At 40.2% G+C, this 15370-nt stretch overlaps 2 protein-coding genes across 8 annotated transcripts in view; one reads left to right on the top strand and one right to left on the bottom strand.

Annotated features, from left to right (window-relative positions):
* The window catches only part of TMEM116 (transmembrane protein 116), a 170662-nt gene that overhangs the window by 17333 nt on the left and 137959 nt on the right, over window positions 1–15370 (bottom strand). The gene's annotated exons all lie outside the window — the stretch shown is intronic.
* Window positions 1–15370, top strand: part of MAPKAPK5 (MAPK activated protein kinase 5) — a 42511-nt gene that overhangs the window by 19656 nt on the left and 7485 nt on the right. For all 6 annotated transcript variants that reach the window (XM_058691690.1, XM_058691691.1, XM_058691692.1 and 3 more), the window contains one exon: window positions 12719–12799. In XM_058691690.1, coding sequence (XP_058547673.1) covers window positions 12719–12799 — 81 coding nt within the window. The remainder of the gene's footprint in view (window positions 1–12718; window positions 12800–15370) is intronic.

Here is a 15370-nt window from a genome sequence, read left to right as displayed (position 1 = left end):
CCGACGCGGGGCTCAAACTCACAGACCGTGAGATCATGACCAGAGCTGAAGTCAGATGCTTAACTGACTGAGCCTCCCAGGCGCCCCACAACATCCTTCATTTAATAAAATCTGCAAAGTCCCTTTGCTCTGTAGGGTAACATATTCACAGGCTTCAGGGATTAGGACATGGAAATCTTTGGGGAGCTATTATTCTGCCTACCACGTATATATTATGAATATCTCTGTCAGACTGTGGCTTGCATTTCAGTTTTCTTAATGGTCTTTTGAAGAGCAGCAGTTTTTTGTTCTTATTTAAAAAATTTTTTTAAATTTGTTGGGTGAAACCATTTCCACCTCTCCCACATGCATGCGTGCATATGCACACATGCGCACCACACTGTTCCACCCCAGTAAGCTAAGCAGCCACCTAGTGGAGAATGGAGCCATTACACCAAGTCCTGCCTAAGTGTGCCCTCCAAGCATATCCCCTAGAAAAACAGCATAAGGCATTCCACCTGCTTAGTGTATGGACTATGGAAGGCTTCATAGTTTCAGTTCTGGGGTAAACTGGATGTAACTTCATTCGGGTTTCATTCTGTTCGCTGGTTCATTTATTTGTTCGTTTTATTTGCTTCTGTTTTTGCTTAAATGTTTCCTTTTTTCTTTTTCCTTTTCTTTCTCATTCTTTAATACAGAAAGAAAATTTTTTATTTTTATTCCTTTATTTTTTATTTAAAAAGTTTTTTTATTTCTCTTTCATTTTATTTCATTTTATTCTATTTTATTACATTAAGTTTTTTTAATTTTTAAATTTTTTCTTGTCTTTTTTTTCTTTTATCCTTTCCTTTTTTTTCTCTGTTCTATCAAGCTTCTGTCAACAAGCAGACCAAAACACACTTAGGATCTAGCTTCCTTTATTTGATTTATGTTTTGTTTTTAAATTTTTACTTTTCGTTTTTTACTTTATTTTTTTCTTCCTCCAAAATGACAAAACAAAGGAATTCACCCCAAAAGAAAGAAGAGGAAGAAATGACAGCCAGGGGCTTAATCAACACAGATATAAGCAAGATGTCTGAACTAGAATTTAGAACCACGATAATAAGAATACCAACTGGGGTTGAAAACGTCATAGAATCCTTTTCTGTGGATATAAAAAAATAAAATCTAGTCAGGAAGAAATTAAAATGTGATAACTGAGATGCAATCTTGAATGGATGCCACAACGGCAAGGATGGATGAAGTAGAGCAACGAATCAGCGATTTAGATGACCAGATTATAGACTAATGAAGCAGAAAAAAAGAGGGAAACAAAGGCAAAGGAGCATGATACAAGGCTTAGAGAACTCAGTGACTTATTAAAAAGGAGTAACATCTGAATCATAGGAGTCCCAGAAGATGAAGAGAGAAAAAGGGGCAGGAGTTTTATGTGAGCAAATTATGGTGGAAGACTTTCCTAATCTGGGAAGGACACAGACATCAAAATCCAAGAAGCACAGGAACTCCCATTAGATTCAACAAAACCTGACCAACACCAAGGCGTATCATAATCAAATTCACAAAATACACAGACAAGAAAGAATTATGAAAGCAGCAAAGAAAAAAAAAAGTCCTTAACTATAAGGGAAGACAAATCAGGTTCGCAGCAGACCTATCCACAGAAACTTGGCAGGCCAGAAAAGAGTGGCAGGTATATTCAATATGCTGATTTGGAAAAATATGTAGCCAAGAATTCTTTATCCAGCAAAGCTGTCATTTAGAATAGAAGGAGAGATAAAGTGTTTCCCAGACAAAAACTAAAGGAGTTTGTGACCACTAAACCAGCCCTGCAAGAAATTGTAAGGGGGACTTTTGTGTGGAGAAAAGACAAAACAGAAAAGACCAAAAGCAACAAAGACTAGAAAGGACTAGAGAGCATCATCAGAAATACCAACTCAATAGGCAACTGAACGGTGCTAAATTCATATCTTTCAGTACACTAAATGCTCCAGTCAAAAGATATAGGGTATCAGAATGGATAAGAAAACAAGACCCATCTGTATGCTGCTTATAAGAGACTCATTTTGGACCTAAAGACATCTGTAGATTGAAAGTAAGGGGATGGAGAATGATCTGTCATGCTAATGGTCCTCAAAAGAAAGCTGGTGTAGCCATACTTATATCAGACAAACTAGATTTTAAAATAAAGACTGTAGCAAGAGATGAAGAAGGGCATTATATCATAATTAAGAGATAGACATCCACCAAGAAGATCTAACAATGGTAAATACTTATACCCCCAATATGGAAGCACCCAAATATATAAATCAATTAATCACAAACATAAACTCATTGATAATAATACCGTAATAGTAGGAGACTTCAACACTCCACTTACAGCAATGGGCAAATCATCTAAGCAGAAAATCAACAAGGAAACAATGGCACTGAATGACACACTGGACCAGATGGACTTAACAGATATATTCAGAACATTTCATCCTAAAGCAGCAGAATACAGGCATTCTTCTTGAGTGCACATGGAACATTCTCCAAATGGATCGCACACTGGGTCACAAACCAGCCCTCAATAAGTACAAAAATATAGAGATCATACCTTGCATATTTTCAGATCACAGCGCTATGAAACTCGAAATCAACCACAAGAAAAAATTTGGAAAGAACACGAATACTTAGAGATTAAAGAACGTCCTACTCAATAATGAATGCGTTAACCAAGAAATTAAAAATACATAGAAGCCAATGAAAATGAAAACACGACAATCCACAACCTCTGGGATGTAGCAAAGGCAGTCATAAGAGGGAGGTATATAGGAATCCAGGCCTTCCTAAAGGAGGAAGAAAGGTCTCAATTATACAACCTAACCTTACACCTAAAAGAGCTGGAAAAAGAACAGCAAATAAAGCCCAAAACCAGCAGAAGAAGGGAAATAATAAAAATTAGGGTAGAAATAAATTATATCAAAATCAGAAAAATGGTAGAACAGATCGATGAAACCAGGAGCTGTTTTAAACAATTAACAAAATTGATAATCCCCTAGACAGACTGATCAAAAGGAAAAAGGAAAAGAACCCAAATAAACAAAATCATGAATGGAAGAGGAGAGATCACAACCAACACTGCAGAAATACAAATGATAATAAGAATATCATGAGCAATCATATGCCAACAAATTGGGCAATTTGAATGAAATGGACAAATTTCTAGAAACATATAAATGCCAAAACTGAAATAGGAAGAAATAGAAAATTTGAACAGACCCATAACCAGTAAAGAAATGGAATCAGTAATCAAAAATCTCTCAACAAACAAGAGTCCAGGGCCAGATGGCTTTCCAGGGGAATTCTACCAAACATTTAAAGAAGAGTTAATACCTATTCTTTTGAAGCTGTTCCAAAAAATAGAAATGGAAGGAAAACTTCCAAACTCATTCTGTGAAGCCAGCATTACCTTGATTCCAAAACCAGACAAAGACGCCAATTAAAGGAGAACTATAGACCAATTTCCCTGATGAACATGGATGTAAAAATTCTCAACAAGATACTAGCCAACTGGATCCAACAATACATTAAAAGAATTATACTCACCATGATCAAGTGGGATTTATTCCTGGGATGCAGGAATAAATTTGTGCAATATCCACATATCAATCAATGTGATACATCATATTAATAAAAGAAAGGACAAGAACCACATGATCCTCTCCATAGATGCTGAAAAGCATTTGATAAAATACAGCACTGTTTCTTGATAAAAACCCTCAAAAAAGTAGGGATAGACAGATCATACCTCAAGGTCATAAAGGCCACATACGAAAGACCCACTGCTAATATCATCCTCAATGGGATAAAACTGAGAGCGTTCCTCTAAGGACAGGAGCACAACAGGGATGTCCACTCTCACCACTGTAAATCAACATAGTGTTGGAAGTCCTAGCCTCAGCAATCAGACAACAGAAAGAAATAAAAGGCATAAATCGGCAAAGAGGAAGTCAAACTTTCACTCTTTGCAGACAACACGATACTCTAAGTAGAAAACCCAAAGGACTCCACCAAAAAAACTGCTAGAACTGATTCATGAGTTCATCAAAGTCGCAGGATATAAAATCAATGTACAGGTTGGTTGCATTTCTATACACCAATAATGAAGCAGCAGAAGGAGAAATCAAGGAATTGATCCTATTCACAGTTGTACCAAAAACCATAAAATACCTTGGAATAAACCTAACCAAAGAGGTGAAAAATCTATACACTGAAAACTATAGAAAGCTTATGAAAGAAATTGAAGACGACACACAAGAAAATGGAAAAATATTCCATGCTCAATGAATTGGAAGAACAAATACTGTTAAAATGTCGATATTATGAAAGCAATCTACATATTCAATGCAATCTCTATCAAAATAACACCAGCATTCTTCACAGAGCTAGAACAAACAATCCTAAAATTTGTATGGAACAGAAGAGACCCTGAATAGCCAAAGCAATCCTGAGAAAGAAAACCAAAGCTGGAGGCATCACAATTCCGGACGTCAAGTTGTATTACAAAGCTGTAATCATCAGGACAGTATGGTACTGGCCCCAAAACACTCAGATCAATGGAACAGAATAGAGAACCCAGAAATAGACCCACAAACATATGGCCAACTAATCTTTGACAAAGCAAGAAAGAATATCCAATGGAAAAAAAGACAGTCTCTTTGGCAAATGGTTTTGGGAAAACTGGACAGCGACATGCAGAAGAACGAACCTGGACCACTTTCTTACACCATACACAAAAATAAACCTAAAATGGATGAAAGACCTAAATGTAAGACAGGAAGCCATAGGGGCGCCTGGGTGGCGCAGTCGGTTAAGCGTCCGACTTCAGCCAGGTCACGATCTCGCGGTCCGTGAGTTCGAGCCCCGCGTCAGGCTCTGGGCTGATGGCCCAGAGCCTGGAGCCTGTTTCCGATTCTGTGTCTCCCTCTCTCTCTGCCCCTCCCCCGTTCATGCTATGTCTCTCTCTGTCCCAAAAATAAATAAAAAACGTTGAAAAAAAAAAAAATTTAAAAGACAGGAAGCCATCAAAATCCTAGAAGAGAAAGCAGGCAAAAAGCTCTTTGACCTCGGCCGCAGCAACTTCTTACTCAACACGTCTCCAGAGGCAAGGGAAACAAAAGCAAAAATGAACTATTGGGACCTCATCAAGATAAAAAGCTTCTGCACAGCGAAGGAAACAATCAGTAAAACTAAAAGACAACTGACAGAATGGGAGAAGATATTTGCAAATGACATATCAGATAAAGGATTAATATCCCAAACATATAAAGAACTTATCAAACTCAACACCCAAAAAAATAAATAATCCAGTGAAGAAATGGGCAAAAGACATGAATAGACACTTCTTCAAAGAAGACATCCAGATGGCCAACCAACACGTGAAAAAATACTCAACATCTGTCATCATCAGGGAAGTACAAATCAAAACCACAATGAGATACCACCTCACACCTGTCAGAATGGCTAACATTAACAGTTCAGGCAACGACATGTTGGCGAGGATGCAGAGAAAGAGGATCTCTTCTGCATCGTTGGTGGCAATGCAAGCTGGTGCAGCCACTCTGGAAAACAGTATGGAGGTTCCTCAAAAAATTACAAACAGAACTACCCTACGACCCAGCAATTGCACTACTAGGTATTTATCCAAGGGATGCAGGTATGCTGTTTTGAAGGGGCACATGCACCCCAATGTTTATATTGACAATAGCCAAAGTGTGGAAAGAGCCCAAATGTCCATTGATGGATGAATGGATAAAGATATATACACAACACATACATATATATAATGGAGTATTACTAGGCAATCAAAAAGAATGAAATCTTGCCATTTGCAGCTATGTGAATGGAGCTAGAGGGTATTATGCTAAGCGAAATTGGTCAGTCAGAGGAAGACAAGTATCATATGACTTCAAGTATCATCAAACAGATGAACATAGGGGAAGGGAAGCAAAAATAATATAAAAACAGGGAGGGGGACAAAACGTAAGAGACTCTTAAATATAGAGAAAAAAACAGGGTTGCTGGAGGGGTTATGGGAGGGGGGATGGGCTAAATGGGTAAGGGCATTAAGGAATCTACTCCTGAAATCATTGTTGCACTAACAATGCAACTAAATATGCTAACTTGGATGTAAATTAAAAAATAAATAGATAGGTAGATAGATACGTATTTTAGAGTTTTCATTGTAGAAAATGTTTAATGATTCAGTCAGTTTAAAAATACAGATCTATTTATTGAAGTTTTGTATATATTTTTTAATCTTTTAAAATGTTTATTTACTTTTGAGAGAGAGACAGAATGCGAGCAGGGAGGGGCAGAGAGTAAGGGAGACACAGAATCTGAAGCAGGCTCCAGGCTTCAAGCTGTCAGCACAAAGCCTGATGTGGGGCTTGAACCCATGAACCTGAGCCAAAGTCAAACACTTAACCACCGCCACCCAGGCGCCTCATGTTTATTTATTTTTAATATTACTTCTCCACCATTAGCTTTGGCCTTGCCTATGCACTGTGTGCCTCAGAGGGGCTCTCAATTCAGACTAGTGCTAGTCTTCTCCTCTAGCACTAGATTGTGCTTGCCAGCCTGGTGGAGGGTGTTGGCAGCAACAGGTATCTTTTTCTGAACCAGCCTCAGTCTTGTGCAGGTCCTGTTGAGTATCTGGTGGAAGTCTGTGCAGAAGCGTCTGTGAGTAGTGCAAACTCCCCTTGTTTCTATGGTTCCTACAGGGTCTTCTAGCCCTCATGCTAGCCCACACTTTGCCTTTAGCAATTTGCTAAAAATTTAGCTGAATTCTTTTTACTCATATGGCATGCTATAATGCTCCCTCCTGGCTTGTCATAGGTGAGCCAGTTTTCACATCTTGCTTCTTACTGGAAGGGCCTTTCTTTAGACTGCACAATATTTCATTGTCTTGAGACCTCTGATCTCTAATCGGTTCAAGAAAAGTGATGATTTTGTAGTTTAGCTTTTCCTTGCTGTTAGGATGGGAGTAACACTCCAGCTTTCTACATCCTAGATCCTAATCAGGTCTCAGAAATTTGACTGTGGTGTAGGTGTTTGTTTGTTTGTTTCCTACTAGGGGTTTATTGAGTTCCTTGGATCCGTCAGTTTATGGTGTTTATCAGTTTAGGACAATTTTCAGACATTTCTTCAAATATTTTTCTGCTTGTCCTCTCTGCCTTTTTCCAAAGACTCCAGTTACATGTAGGTTAGATCACACACAGAGCACTAATGTTCTGTTTTGTTTTGTTTTTTTAAGATTTTATTTTTAAGTAATCTCTACACCCAAGGTAGGGCTTGAATTCCCAACCCCGAGATCAAGAGTTTCATGGTCCATCCATCGACTGAGCCAGCCAGACACTCCGTGATCTTTTTTTTTTTTTTTTTTCATCTTTTTTTCTCTCTCTTTCACTTTGGCCAAATTCTGTTACTATGATTTGAATTTCACTACTCTTTTCTTCTGGATTGTCTAATCTGTGAATTTCTTCATTTCTGATTTACTTAATGTTTATTTATTTATTTTGAGAGAGAGTGAGTGAGCAGGGAAGGGGCAGAGAGAGAGAGAGCAAGAGCGAGAGAATCTCAAGCAGGTTTTACACTGCCAGTGCAGAGCTCAATGCAGGGCTCAAACCCACAAATGGCGAGATCATGAGCTGAGCCGAAACCAAAAGTTGGATGTACGACCAACTGAGCCACCCAGGTGCCCCACATTTCTGACTTATATCATCTGTTTCTTTTCTTTTTTTTTAATTTTTTTTTAACGTTTTTATTTATTTTTGAGACAGAGAGAGACAGAGCATGAACGGGGGAGGGGCAGAGAGAGAGGGAGACACAGAATCGGAAGCAGGCTCCAGGCTCCGAGCCATCAGCCCAGAGCCTGACGCGGGGCTTGAACTCACAGACTGTGAGATCGTGACCTGAGCCGAAGTCAGACGCTTAACTGACTGAGCCACCCAGGCGTCCCTGTTTCTTTTCTTATTTCATGTTTATGTTTACCTTTAAGTACCTCAACGTACGTAATAAAATCTTTGCTGATTGCACCACCCTTGTCATTTCTGAGTCTGCTTTTATGACTGACTTTTTTCCTTGGTTACAGATCACATTTCCTGGTTATGGATTACATTTTCCTGCTTCTTTGCATGTTGAAGAAATTTTTATTGGGTGCTGGATGTTATAATATTATGTTGGTGAATGTCTGGGTTTTGTTGTCATTTAAAAATATTTACAAACAGGGACGCCTGGATGGCTTAGATGGTTAAGCGTCTGACTTCGGCTCAGGTCATGATCTCACGGTTCGTGAGTTCGAGCCCTGCGTCGGGCTCTGTGCTGACAGCTCAGAGCCTGGGGCTGCTTCAGATTCTGTGTCTCCCTCTCCCTCTACTCCTCTCCCACTCGCATTCTGTGCCTCTTTCAAAAATAAACGTTAAAAAAAAATTTTTTAAAGAAAAGTATATAAGAAGATTGTTTTGGTTACATGCAGGTCCGCTTGGTTGTCTTGAAACTTGCTTTGCAATTCTTCCAGGGTGAGTCTAGATGAGGCCTTATTCTCGGGTTACCTCAGCCCTGCTACCTAGAGGAAAACTCGTGGTCCTCTATTGATGCCCCAGATGATCAATAAGTCTCTTTACCTTGGCTAGTCGGACCTCAGGTATCTCCTAGACTTGTGCAGCATCTGGGAATTTCTCAGCTTATAGATCCCGAGCAGTTGTCCTAGTAGCCGGTTGCTCCTCCGGTCTCACAGAGTCTTGCTGTACGACGTGCAGCTTCGTGTATGGACCCAAAGATCAAAGGGATCCTTAGGCAGGTTCTCGCGTACCTTCCCACAGTTGGTAATCTGCTCCACGAATTTTGGCCACGCTACCGAACTCCTGTGAGCCCTCTGTACCCTGCTTAGAATCTCTCCCTGCACTGCATTCCAGAAAACGCTTCTTGACAGATCATATGGATTACCACATTTGCTTGCTATCTCTCAGGGTTTGCCGACCTGTGTTGTATATTATTCAGTGTCAGAAAACAGTTTTCTCTCATATCTTTTTTGTTTTAAGATAAGAAGGAATCTTTTTATTTTTTTATCTTTTCTTAGAGAGAGAGAGAGAGAGCATGAGCAGTGGGGAGAGGGGCAAAGGGAGAGAGAAAACCTCAAGCAGGCTTCATGCCTTGACACAGGGCTCCATCCTATGACCCAGGGATCACGAGCTGAGCCAAAATCTACAGTTGGATGCTTAGCTGACTGAACCACCCAGATGCCCCACTTTCTCTTATATCTTGCCCAATGTTCAAGTTGTGTGTGGTGGGAAAGAAAGTTGTACTGGTTAATCCATCATGGCCAGAGTGTTGTATTTTTTTTTACATAGCTGATACTTCTTCTTTTCAAGGTTTATTTTACCAAAGAAGCCCTCTTTAAGGGAAAAAAAAATTATTGAAATATAATTGATACATGATAAACTATACATATTTAAATTACATAATTTGTAAGTTTTAATATATATATTTATATAATCTCATTAAACCATCACCACAATCAAGGTCGTGAACATATCCGTCACCCTGAAAAGTTTTAGCGTACTCCTTGGTAATCTTTCCCTGCCTCTCTTCTTGTCCTCTCATTCCCAGGCAACCAGTGATCTGCTTTCTGTCATTATAGATTATTTGCATTTTCTGCAGATTTATGTGTAAAGTAGCACATCATCCAGTATTTTCAGTTTTGGGTGTTTTCTTTCACTCAGTGTAATTACATGTTGTTACATGTATCAGTAAATAGTTCAGTTGTTTTTACTGCTAATAAGTATTCCATTATGTTGGTGTATCTTGATTTGTTTGTCCATTCATCTATTGGTGGATATGTGGTTGTTTCAGTTTTGGGCTATTACAAATAAAGCTCTTATAAACATTTGTGTACAAGTTTTTGTACAAAATTATTTCCTTTTCTCTTGGATAAATACCTAGAAGTGGAATAGCTAGATCATTATTTACAACCTGACTGTGTTCCAGAGTGGTTGTACGATTTTACATCCACATCAGCAGTGTCTGAGAGTATAAGGTGTCCACACTCTTACCAGCATTTGGTATGGGCAGTCTTTTATTATTATTTTTAAGTTAACTTATTTATTGAGGGAGGTGGGGGAGAGGGCAACGAGAGAGGGAGAGAGAGGATCCCAAGCAGGCTCCACCCTCGAACCCATTAACCTGTGAAATTGTGATCTGAGCCCAAATCAAGAGTCAGATGCTTAATCAACTGAGCCAATCAGGCGCCCTGGGCAGTCGTTTTTAGTGGGCATGCAGTGGTATTTCATTGTGCTTTTAATTTGCATATGCCTAATGACTAAATGATGTTGAGCATCTTTTCATGGTGCTTCTTTGCCTTTTGTATATTTTCTTTGGTGAAGCATCTGTTCAAATCTTTTTCCCATTTTAATTTTAATTTAATTTAATTATTTTTATTTATTTAATTTTGAGAGAGAGAGAGAGAGAGCGTGAGTGGGGAGGGGCAGAGAGAGGGGGAAGAGTGAGAATCCCAAACAGGCTCCACGCTGTCAGCACAGAACCCAACATGGTGGGGCTCAAACCCACAGACCATGAGATTATGACCTAAACTGAAATCAAGAGTTGGTCGCTCAACTAACTGAGCCACCCAGGTGCCCCACCCCATTTTTAAAATTGTGTTGTTTTCTTATTGCCGAATTTGAGAATTCTTTATGTATTCTGGATATAAGTCCTTTATCAGATATATGCTTTGGAAAGATTTTCTTCCATTCTGTGGCTTATCTTTTCATTCTCTTAACAGTGTCTTTTGAAGAGCAAAAGATTTTAATTTTGGTGAAGCCAATTTATCAATTTTTAAAAATGTTTCATGGACTCAGCTTTTGGTCTCCTATGTAAGAAATCTTTGTCTAACCCAAGATCACTCAAGATCTCCTCATACAAGTTTTATAGTTTCAGGCTTTACATTTAGGTGTGTGATCCATTTTGATATAATTTTTGTACAATGCATGAGTATGGATCCACACTAATTTTTTAGCATTTGTGTATCCAGTTCTGGTGCCATTTGTTGAAAAGGCTATCTTTTCTTTGTTGCATTGCTTTTGAGCCTTTGTCAATGTTCAGTTGAATGTACATGTGTGGGTTTAATTTTGGATTATCTGTTCTGTTCCAGTGATCTGCTTGTCTTTAACAAGTACTGTACTGTCTTGATTACTGTGACTTTATAATAGCTATATAATATAATAATTATTTTATAATAATATAAAATAAGGTAGGGGCGCCTGGGTGGCGCAGTCGGTTAAGCGTCCGACTTCAGCCAGGTCACAATCTCGTGGTCCGGTCCGTGAGTTCGAGCCCCGCGTCAGGCTCTGGGCTGATGGCTCGGAGCCTGGAGCCTGTTTCCGATTCTGTGTCTCCCTCTGTCTCTGCCCCTCCCCCGTTCATGCTCTGTCTCTCTCTGTCCCAAAAAAAAAACAAAAAAACAAAAAAAAAAACGTTGAATAATATAAAATAAGGTAGTGTTAGCCAACTTTGTTCTTTTTCATAGTTGTTTTAGCTATTTTAATTGCTTTACATTTCCATATGAACTTAGAGTCAGCTGTTAAATTCTACAAAAAAGCTTGTTGGAATTTTGACTAGGGTTCTTTTAGAAGTATGGTTCAATGTAGGGGCCCTGACACCCAAACAATACCGAGCCTTCCGACCCATAAGCAGGCTGTATTGCTCCATTTATTTTTGCCTTTAGTTTTTCTTAGCAACATTTGTGTAGTTTTCAGTGTATAGGTCTTTCCCATCTTTGTTAGATTTATCCTTACTGTTTTTTGTGCTATTATAAACAGTATTTTCTTTTTCAGGTTTAATTAATTCGCTTTATTTCTCTTGTGTAAGAACACTGTGTGGTAACCATAGCTGGAGCCTGAGTTCTCTGCATGGAGACTCTCTGATGTGGTCAAGATGGTCAGTGAATTCCTGACAGGGAGCCTTGGTGAACACAGTCTCTTTCCAGAGTGTCAGGGGGAAGGCAGCTATAGATCTTGGAGATGACATCGAAGATTGCTTTGGCCAAGTTGCCCCAGGTGACATTGCAGCCCCTGGCCGAGGTGTGGCAGCTGTCATCAACACCTGCCATCAGCAGCTTCATGGGCATGGGGGTCTGGGTGTGCAAGGGAAGCAGACCAGCACAGAGTTGCATCATCCTGTCACTTTCAAGTAATCTGTGGGGTGTGCCAGTATTGTTCCCCCAGGGGTCTCCCTGCCCAGGACAATGGAGAGCTTGGCCAGGATGATGGCCCCATGGTTACCTCTTTGGAACACTTAACACCCAGACCTACATGACTGCTATAGTCCTTGATGGCAACAAGTACCTCAAACCTGATCCACTGGCCAGCGCTGGTCTGCTTTTATATAGGCATAAGGGAATGTCCGTGTCTCCAGGAAAAATACATGATCTCAGATACCTCGATGGGCAGGAAGAAGAGTTCAGTCTCTTTTAAGGACTTGATCTTCATGTCCTTGACCTGGACAAATACTGATAAATTGTCGGTTGTAAGAGGGGTAAAAGGTTTTTGACAATTTGTGTTTTACAGAAGTTGTTGTTGTTGTTGTTTTTAATTATTGACCACCAGTGTCTACCCTCTTCAGCCTTCCAGCATTCTTTCTCAAGTTGTAGGTCGTTGCTGTGGTTTTCAATAAATTGTCCCCTTTGGTCTGACTCTGACAGGTACTGGAGGCGCAGAGAAGGCATCAGAAGGAGAAATCTGGCATCATACCTACCTCACCAACACCCTACACTTACAACAAGGTAGGGGAAGAGATACTTGCCTTCACCCCTCAGGTGTAGCCCCTCTTCTGTGAGGTGTTTGTGGCTCTTTGGGAATGTGGCCAATTCCATTCTTATCCCTTAATAATATTCCTGCCCAAAAAGCTGGCAGCAGCCACACATGCAGAAGAGTACTTGGAATTCAAGTTTTTGTCTGATGAAATATGAAATAAGGTTCTTAGCAATTGAGGTTTTGCAGCAGGAACCAAGGGCGGTGGTTGCCTGTAGGTTATTTATTCGGGTAACTGTATAGTCCACTGACCACATTTAAAAGACATGGTTGTCTTGCTTTTTTGAGGTGGAGGCCGTTTCTGAGAATGTTCCATGGCCATTCTTTCTTACCCAAAAATAGTGAACTTAGAACAGTGTCTGTGACACACAGCATGTGTTCCTGGTACTATCACAGTTCTCAGTCTGTAGTCTAGGCATCAGGATCTCTGCTCTAAAGCACAAGAATATTAGGGCCTTTTAAAACAGGTCCTGGAGTCACTGAGTAGATCAGAAAAAAAAATGATGCTGCTTGGGGACTCATGGCTGAATGTAGATGACAGAGAAGGACTTGGGTGTGGTAAAAAGGCAGTAGGCCAGCTCTTCTTGGGTCCCACACCTTAGAGGGTGCCACGTATTCCTATAGTGTCTGCACACATGTACACACAGACATACGTATGAAAGAACACACAGGGACCTCTGCCACTCATGACCGTGTGCTTCGCACTGTCACTGGCACAGTGTAACCAGAACCTTGAACATCTACTTTCATGATTAACACTCGTCAGTCCCCAAGTAATTACTGCTCCACATCTTGGTCTTACAGACTCAAAACCACAGGCAGCTCTGCTCTTATGGGGTGACGGTTTGAGGGCTGTGCTGATTACGGCATCAGACTCAGAAACTGCTTCCTGCTTCTTGATGCAGGCAGGAAGTGAGGGGTAGAAGCACTCAGATGACATTGATCCACTTGCTAAAATCTCAGCATGAATGCAGTGAATTCTTGTGTGATATATTATTTTCTGGTGCTATTTTTTTCTTCTTTTCCTGTTCCATTTCGTAAACCCTGTGGTGTTCATGAATTAGCATGGGATTCATAAAAATGATGCACTGTACGTGAGTAGCATATTGAAATAATAAACAGCTTTTGAATAATAAACATTACTTTTGAACGTGTATATAAGTTCGTCTAGAGAGAATCTTTATATTGGCAACTACATGAACACTGAATGCTACACTTGCAAATAATATTTTCACAAAAATATAAGATACAATTAAATTTTTAGAAGTTAAACATATCAACCTCAATTTTATTTTATTTTATTTTATTTTTTTTAACGTTTATTTTTGAGACAGAGAGAGACAGAGCATGAACGGGGGAGGGGCAGAGAGAGAAGGAGACACAGAATGGGAAGCAGGCTCCAGGCTCTGAGCCATCAGCCCAGAGCCCGACGCGGGGCTCGAACTCACGGACTGCGAGATCGTGACCTGAGCTGAAGTCGGACACTTAACCGACTGAGCCACCCAGGCGCCCCTATCAGCCTCAATTTTAAAAAGTAGTATCAGTTTCGTCATGTGGAAAGGGAGGGATTTGAATTATTTTTAAGATTCCTTTCACTTCTATAATTTTTTAATTATGTTCTATAGCATGGGTCATGCCATGTACGAATACCCATTAGTATGATGCCAAAACATGGGTGGGAGTACCTGAGACACCCCATTTTCTAAGCTTTTCTCAGCAGGACGCAGCTGTGGTATGGCGAGAGCATGTGGCCTCAGTGGCAGGCTCCCTGGGCTGCCTCTGTCAGGCAGACACTGCTTTTGTCCTGCAATTCAAGACAGGCTTGAATTGGAGCCTCTGAGGACCCAGGTTCTGAGGCAGGTAGAGCTGCATTTAACTAAATTAGGAGTGTTTTATTAACGATCATGTTGTGACTATTGCCCATGAAGGCACCTTAACACCTACAGACAAAGTAGTTGGTGGCAATTTTCTTTCTTTCCGAAGATCTTCCCCAAGAATGGTGTATGGTCTGGCACATGGGTGCAATGAGTCATCAAAGGAATGCTTTTAGACCTCCTGTTCTTCCTCTACTGGCTCTTTCTGATCTGTGTCAAACTGCTTTGGGTTTTGATGAAATGACTTGTGCTGTATTATAGGGTCAACCTGCCTGTGTCCTAGCTACTTGGTTCCTGTACCCTCAACCTTGCCCAGGTTGACCTAGCACATGTTTCCCAACCAGCTGGTTTGTATCTGTTACGTCTGTAGCTGGAGATGAAGTGTCGTACACCTGTACCCAAGGCTCAGCTAGTAGCTTGGGCCTGAGCAATGAGAATAAAACTGACTGTTTATTTCACCCTAGACTGGCCTTGTGTGCTGGTGTGTATATATGTAGCAGTGGTGGCATATAAAACATATGGAGAGAAAGGTTAGTTCCCTTAAGACTTCATGAAACTTTTCCAGTCTCTGTTAAGTGATTTTTGGAGATACCAGCCTGTGTATTTTAGGGGCTGTCTCTGGGCTGGTCCTGGGGGCTTTATTTTGGGGCTGTACCTCTGCTCATAAGT

The sequence above is a fragment of the Neofelis nebulosa genome, chromosome 11 (assembly GCF_028018385.1).
Source record: "Neofelis nebulosa isolate mNeoNeb1 chromosome 11, mNeoNeb1.pri, whole genome shotgun sequence".
Lineage (NCBI taxonomy): Eukaryota > Metazoa > Chordata > Mammalia > Carnivora > Felidae > Neofelis > Neofelis nebulosa.
This window is presented reverse-complemented; position numbering and strand designations above follow the sequence as displayed.